At 45.5% G+C, this 7,920-nt stretch overlaps 2 protein-coding genes across 2 annotated transcripts in view; one reads left to right on the plus strand and one right to left on the minus strand.

Moving 5' to 3' along the window:
- Nucleotides 1–489: 489 nt before the first annotated feature.
- Nucleotides 490–4,092, minus strand: dnaaf1 (dynein axonemal assembly factor 1; the record flags this gene model as incomplete). The annotated part of the gene is made up of 10 exons (XM_083690875.1): nucleotides 490–786; nucleotides 935–1,000; nucleotides 1,192–1,991; nucleotides 2,096–2,262; nucleotides 2,418–2,539; nucleotides 2,775–2,941; nucleotides 3,113–3,334; nucleotides 3,500–3,591; nucleotides 3,675–3,831; nucleotides 3,966–4,092. 10 exons carry the CDS (start codon nucleotides 4,090–4,092, stop codon nucleotides 490–492), a joined length of 2,217 nt encoding a protein of 738 aa, XP_083547001.1.
- Nucleotides 4,093–7,480: 3,388 nt separating this feature from the next.
- slc38a8b (solute carrier family 38 member 8b) overlaps nucleotides 7,481–7,920 on the plus strand; it is a gene marked incomplete at both ends in the record, with an annotated part of 4,494 nt that continues 4,054 nt past the window's right edge. Inside the window, one exon of the mRNA XM_083691434.1 lies at nucleotides 7,481–7,669. Within this exon, the coding sequence (XP_083547560.1) occupies nucleotides 7,481–7,669 (189 nt within the window). The remainder of the gene's footprint in view (nucleotides 7,670–7,920) is intronic.

A 7,920-nucleotide genomic window follows, 5' to 3' on the forward strand; every position in this document is an offset into this window, starting at 1 on the left:
CTATTTTAAAACACAAATAGATTTGATCTTTTTCAATGTTTAATATTTCTATATTATATACATATAATGTACGTAAGTGCCACCTAGTGGCTTTAACATTTTTTTTATTTTTTATGATGTGATGTTTTATACAGTATAATGAGCCTAGGCCCTTGTCAGGCTATAATCTTCTGGGGTTATAATGAAATATTATTAATATATTCAATATTAAATTCACTTAGGCTGAGAATATTGGCTTGACTTTAATCACATAACAGCTGAGAATAACAAACAGAAGAACCAACAAAAGAAACAATAGAAACCACTCAAAAGCATTCATGTTTTGAGCACGAATTGTGCTGCAGAATAATCCATGGCAGCTCTCTGTAGTGACACTGTGTCTGGTATGAACAAAGCAAGGCTTTCCCAGACAAAACACCTACAATGCAGAGGTTTGATTAGGTTAATAAGGTGAAGCTTTATGCCAAACCCTGGAGAAGCCCTTAAGGGTTAGTCCAGCTCCTCTATGAGACATGGTCTGCTGGACTCCTGGCTCTGTCTGGCCTCTCCCTGCTGTGACATCACCAACTCTGGGGCATCCCCCGCCTCTGGATCCAACGCTGTTAAGTGATTGGTGTGGGGTTTGATTGACACATTTTGGTCACAGATCCTGATGAACAGTGAGTCTGAGCCTGGCTCTGAAGTAGGTGTGGTCTTTGAGGTCAGTAATGTCCCAATCTGATGTCTGATTGGTTCCTCCTTATCATTATCACCTGATATGACCTCTATTTTGGGCCGGGATACTCGCTGGAAACACAGAGGTCCAAGTCAGGAACAACACAGCTGAGTAAAACGAATCTTCTCCATTTATGTTAGAGATGTGTTTGTGTGTGAGTGCATATGTGAGCGTGACAACAAGTGTTTGTGTGTGTGTGCGTGTGTGTGTGTAATGTACCTGAGAGAAGAAGATGCTGGTAGAGTCTGGATCCTGCATGTCTATATCCTCTAAATCAGGGAGATCCTGTGGAGAATCATCAGGCGGTGATAGATTAGGGTCAGGGGTTAAGTATAATTACTTAACCCCTTAAGTACAACAACAAAAATCATTCTTATTATCGTGTAATAACCACATGTGTACAGTGATGGCGACTGGTACACTAACTGTTCGGCTGTGAAGTGATGGGGCTGGTGTTGATGGGCTGTTTGACTCACATCAATGCACAGTGGGGTGGAAGGTTCCAGATGGATTGTCTCCAGTTCCTCCGTCCCCTCCAGCTCAGTCACCATTGGCCCGGGGCCGTGCTCTACGATCAGCTCAGCCATCTGAGAGGGGGCTCCCAGGGTGACGAGTGGCTGTTTACGCACTGACTGCTCCCTCTCTATCTTTTCTTTCTTTGGCTGTCTTCTCTCCGGTTGGTTTCTCACTGATGGGTCTCTGTCTGACTGGTTTCTCACTGATGGGTCTCTGTCTGACTGGTTTCTCACTGATGGGTCTCTGTCTGACTGGTTTCTCACTGATGGGTCTCTGTCTGGCTGGTTTCTCTCTGGCTGGTCTTGAAGGTTACCCTCTGGCTGCTCTCTCTCTAACAACTCTATCTCTAAGTCTTCTCCCTCTGGTTTCTCTCTCTCTGACTGGTCTATCTCTAAGTCTTCTCCCTCTGGTTTCTCTCTCTCTGACTGGTCTATCTCTAAGTCTTCTCCCTCTGGTTTCTCTCTCTCTGACTGGTCTATCTCAGGTTGGTCTTGTTGGTTCTCTGGTTGCTCTCTTACGAATGCTTCTCCCTCTGGTTGCTCTCCCCCTGGCTGTTCTTCATCTGGCTGGCCTGGCTCTGGCTCCTCTGGCTCTGGCTCCTCTGTCTCTGGCTGTTGTCTCTGTGTCTGTAGAAACTCCTCATGGGCCTCCAGGCTGTCCTCCACAAACGTCTGGATCCTCTCTCTGTGGCCTGGGCTCTGGCTCTGGCCATCCTCACAGGGACTCTCAGTTTCAAGAGATGGAGAGGCCTCACACTCCCCTGGAATAGGCCAGCATACCATTGTCAGACAGTCTATACACTCAGTGAGAGTGAGTGTGTGTGTGTGTGTGCGTGTGCGTGTGTGTGTGTGTGTATGTGCGTACCTCTCTCCTGCAGCTCTCTGAGGCGGCGTCTCTCCAGGGCTCTATCTCTGATGGTTGCCATGGCATCCAGGCTGTCTTGTATCTTCCTTCTCTCCTTTGTTTCCCATAATTCCCTCTCCTTGCGTTCCTTCTCAAGCCCCCCTTCAGCCCACGCTTCTGCACACGCCCTTCACACAGTAATCACATAACAACCATACAGCCACCAAAAAAAACTTAAAAGAAAGCGAAACAATGCACTTTAGGAAATACTATAAGGCCGAAACTTTGAGGTAAACTTGCAGAGCGACACACATCACACATACAGTACACACACACCGCTCACCTGTCTTTGGGAAACACAGGTCGGTCATCCAAGTAGGTGAGCTGTTTTAGACGAACCGTCACAATCTTCCTGTAGTTCTGGATTCTCCTAACCACTTCATTTCCCATCAGGTTTAGTACGCGCTGTACATGGATGGACCACACACACACACACACACACACACACACACACACACACACACACACACACGCACACATATACACACACACACACACACACACACACACACACACACACACACACACACACACACAGCAAGTTTGGAGTTTGATAAGTATGATGGTATTTGCATTTTGGAAGTATCTGTGTGATTTCAACAGTGTTTACATATGGGTGCAGTAGAGTGGGACGTCTTACCAGTTGGGGCATGCTCTCCAGCACGGTGAGGATGTCTGGGTCTTTCAGAAGGTTGTGGGACAGGTCCAGCACACTGAGGGAGGGGCACTGACTCAGGTGGTCCAGATCTCCCACTGTCTCCAGCTTGTTGTGAGCCATCTGCAAGGTGCTCAGCTGAGGCAGGCAAGCTGGTGAAAACACACACTCATCAGTAAACACACTCTGACAAACATAGACACGCAAAGACACACACACACACACACACACACACACACACACACACAGACAAAGACAGACACACACACACACACACACAGATGGGCAGATGTGAGGTGTACGGTGTAGACTGACTGACTCACAGATGTTCTCGATGGTGGATATGTAGTTGTTGCAGACATTAAGAGTGTTGAGTTTGCTGAGCGGTTCTAGGTTCTCCAGCTTGTGGATAAGGTTCTGGTGCAGGTACAGGCAGCGCAGGTCAGTTTGGGCCTGCAGGTTCTGGATGCCTCGTAACCCGTTGCACTCCAGCCAAAGACACTTCAGCCCTGTATACTCCTCTAGATTCTCTATGGTGGAGAAGCCTTTGGGAGAGAGGGAATACACTAACAACATGAGACTATAGTATGATTTAGTAGTACAAACAAACTCCATCTTAACAGAACCACATCTACATCTACGATCACATGAAACTGCTTATTATCATTCAGGGTCCACAAATGATGTATGCAACAACAAGTTCATACAACCTTTGTAATGCAAGTACAGTGCGTCATTCAGACGAGGTGTCATGTAGAGTTTATTTTTCTTGCAGTGGTCCTTCAGAAGTTTCTTGGTGATTCTGTGGAAAATAAAATGCATCACTGATTAGTAATTATACTGGGTATGTTCGCTGTCCATTCTAGCTCCCCAGTATTAATTCACCTTGGCCCTGAATCCTTTTCCTTTTTCTCTTGTGGGGGGGTTTGTGTGTGTTTGCCATTCTGCACCTCCCGGGGTCTGTCTTCTGTCAGTGGAGACACAGTGAGGTCTCCTTCACTAGCAGCGACGGTTGCGCACTTCGTCATGCAGAGGTCCTGCTCTGAAGGGACAAGATATAGGTTACTTTATCATAGCAGTAAAGTCAAGTGACAAGTTCTGACAACCTTCAACATGTTTCCAGTAGCTGAATATTCCATAGATATATCTTTTTTAATAACTTGGACCTGAACCAACCCTGTTTGATCGTTGCTGACACCGCATCCAACAGTATATCTGCGTCTCCAAGTTGGAGGGTCGACCTCGCTTCCTCGCCACCGTTCTCGACCTCCACTTCACCGACCTTTCCAAGTTCAGGATGCATAATAGGCCCGAAACGTAGTGATCACTATTTCATCAATGACTTATCTACTCGAATATGAATTAGTCTTTGTTGTTAAAAAAAGTGTTAAATGTAGCTAACTCTATCTGATTTAGGAAGATCATTTGCCAGGAGTTTCTATCCAATTTCCCCCCTCAACGCTTTCCCTTGTTTCCATGGCAGCGGTGGAACATTAGACAAGGACCGCCCACCTCTCTCCTGATTGGGGGAACAGGTTGCTCGTTCTAGCTGCCCCGCCCCCAATTAACATTGGTCAAAATCACTTACAGTTATCTCTATCAAATTATAAGTTTACCTCTCTCTCTATAATAAGAATTATTATATTAGGCTATCTCTCTCACTCTCTCTCAAATTAAAATTCAGTGTTGCTTTATTGGCATGACATTCATGAAGTGGAACGAGTGAAACGAGCTTCCCACCGCTGTCAGGACTGCAGAGTCACTACCGCTGTAGATTGAAGACCCATCTCTTCAGGCTACATCTTAACGGTCCCTCATAAAGACCTCTTCACCCCCCACTACCCCCCTGTACAAGTTTCTCTCCTGTTAAAAAAAGGAGTAATTTTTCCCTTCTAGCATTGTGACTGCCTGTGGCACCTGGTCCGAGCATTGATTACTTTTTCTTATGATGACTGATGGATTGATGATTCACTTACTTAGACAAATGTATTTGTTGTAAGTCGCTTTGGATAAAGGCGTCTGCTAAATGCCATAAATGTAAATGTGAAAATGAAGTATATATTGCTAAAGCGACAAAACATTTACAATACAACACATAACAATGGAAAGAAGAATACAAATGTGTGTTGTCTTCGACAGTGGAGAGTCTGGGTCGCTGCATCGTTTGGCTCCCACACCCAAACCCCATCACCGCGGAGTGAGTGTCAGTATTTTATGTGTAGTCAATTAAGTGTTTGTGTGTTCAGAATTATATCTTTATGTTTTCTCTCTATCTCTAACACATTTCTCATGGTGTGGCAGGAGGTAACATTTTGCAGCTAATGTGGAACACACTTTTTTCACCGAACAAGTAGAGCGGTTTTTTGTTTGGAGGTAGATTATCGAATTCAGGGTATATGTTTTGGAATTTAGGAAAGAACATTGATCTTATACTTTCATATGTTCTACAGTCTGTATGATAGTGGAGTCCTGTTTCAACCTCTCTCTGAGACCAGAGTTCTCTTTGCGGGGCCTTGTGACACAACAGTGCGTCACTCTAGGTCTATTGTTAGACTTGATTGAGACTTACACTAAATCAGATCATTGTGTATGTTCCATTTGACAGGAAAGCTGATCTCTCCACAGGCGCAGTGACATGAACAATACACACGGTGGCACCACAAGCACACGGCCGCGCGGCTTCACTCAGTCGGAGTTGGACGCAGTCTCCCGTTCCTCCTATTTCCAGCGCATATTACCGGAGGTAGGCCAACGCTAAAGCCTGGCTACAATTATCTACATACCTTAAGATCATAGCCTATTGCGCTGCTGCACATTAGGGCTACTGTATACAGTCTACAATTGAGGAACAACAACGGTGGGGCTTCAACCTTTGACACTAAGGATTCAGGGCAAGCATACCACCTGCTGTGCCATAATGGTCCAGACCATTTGGCTGAGGCCAATGGCCGTACAATGTCTTACAGAGAGGCTAGGCCTAGGCCTACACTATCCCTATCTAAAGGTATAACCTATACAAAGAGGTGAAACAACAAAGCCAACAGGTCAGGTCCAACAGACCTGAGAGGAACAGCTGAGACTAGGCATGAACCAATGAATAAACCTGAAACAGGGCAATCACACTAGGTGTGCCTTACAGGCCAAGACCTCCTCAGCTGTGGGCAGGTCGTACGATCAGATACAAGGAGACTTCACCCACACTTGCTTATGAACTATATTGTTTTTCCATTGACAGCGGGAGGACCAAGGAAAGGTTTATGATGCTGTGTTCCATCTCAGAGATGGATATGAGCCCAAAGTGTCGCGTGATGACAAGGCTGTTAACCTTAAGCTGAACGTTAATAAGGAGGTGAACTTGCCATTACTTTCACTTTCATTGCAAAAACTCACATACTCAGGTTGGACTACCTATCCCAGGGGTTCAAAAAAGTATTTCCAAGGCCAATGTGTCTCTGGGACCAACTTCTTCCAGAATATTTAAAATCTAAATGTTATACATGGTGGGTACGTCTTAAAATACACTATAATCGTGGAATCACTATGTTCCAATTGAACAGGAGAGGACTCGGCAGGTGCCCGTCCTGTCATCGTCTGTGTACGGCTGGCGTGTGGACAAGGCCCTGGAGGCTCCGTATAAGAAGAATGTACGAGTCCAGATGGTGAACAAGGGCTTCTTCCGTTCTCGAGGGACCTGCATTCCACTGGAGACAGAAATGGGAGAGTTGAATGAAAAATGCAAACCTCAGTAAAAGACGCACCATCAAACACTATTTGAATCTCACTCGCTGTGTACAAGGAAACGCATGGTGATACTGTGAAATTACAGTGCAGTCAAGTTTATTAATGGTTCATGGATCTCATATCAACAACACCCACTATTATCTTCTGTCAGTCACACATGAGCCAATGTAAATATTTGACAGCGCATTTCTTCCCACAAATCAACCACATCAAACAATGACACATTTAGGCTAAGTGAACTATTTTCGCCGTCAGCATGCGTCTCCCTATACGCGCTCTTGTGATACATGCCAATCTCGTGCCGAATTCCTTTGAGGATATTTGACTTGCAGTAAGGCACTGTGCCACCTCAGTCAAATACAACTATTGAGCAATTTCACTCATTTCACTTTTTCACTTTTACGCATCACCAAGCTTACGATATATGGACAGAGCTGACTCAGCCCTGACGTCCCTCAGTTGACAAAGTGTTGCTCAATACACACACACACACACACACACACACACACACACACACACACACACACACACACACACACACACACACACACACACACACACACACACACACACAAGAGAAACGCTCACAACTGTGTAGCATATTTTTCACCTCCAAGTGAAATGTGTTCGGTGTTTTAATTGGGTCTGCCCCGATTTCACTGCTCTTAATTAAAAGTATTGGTGAGGAGGCCGCGCGGACAGAGAGAGCAGTCGTGGGGCCAGCAGTGGCCTATATATCCACACAACTCATCACAGAAGACATTTTCTTCCTGAAGCCATAACGAGGTGGAATAATACTAGATTGGATTGGTTTGAGACACTACACTTCGGAGACAGAAGTTTCACAGCCTACACGCATCGTTCAAGACGCAAAACGCGCATCGAAAGCGCTTTGAGCGCGCCGGTGCTCTGACATCCCTAGGACGGAAAGGTGACTTGTGTCCACAAAAATGGAAGAACTTGCCCGTGAGAGTATCAGCTTCCTTTCGAAGTCTGCGTCGCATTCGGAACCCCCGCGGCTCGGTTCGTTAGGTGCCATCTTCATAATGCTCAAATCCGCCCTCGGCGCAGGACTGCTCAACTTCCCGTGGGCTTTCGGGAAGGCGGGAGGTGTAAAGACAGCCATCGGCGTGGAAATGGTGATTATCAAAATCACTGACCAAAGTACATTGGAAATGTTACTTGGGGTCATTTGGCATTATTCAATCAAACCTGCTGTAAACCTGCCTGATGATCAGTTTGTTGCGGAAAAGTAGCAAGCTCTTATATGGCTAAGTATACCCTTTCAATCAAATCTAAATTAGCCTGTTTTTTGTTTCACCCAGTAGCAAAGACTGATGAATTGCTTCCATGTCTTTGCTTCACTATACAAGCTATTGAATGCCAGCCT

This window comes from Argentina silus, assembly GCF_951799395.1.
Source record: "Argentina silus genome assembly, chromosome: 19".
NCBI classification, from domain to species: domain Eukaryota; kingdom Metazoa; phylum Chordata; class Actinopteri; order Argentiniformes; family Argentinidae; genus Argentina; species Argentina silus.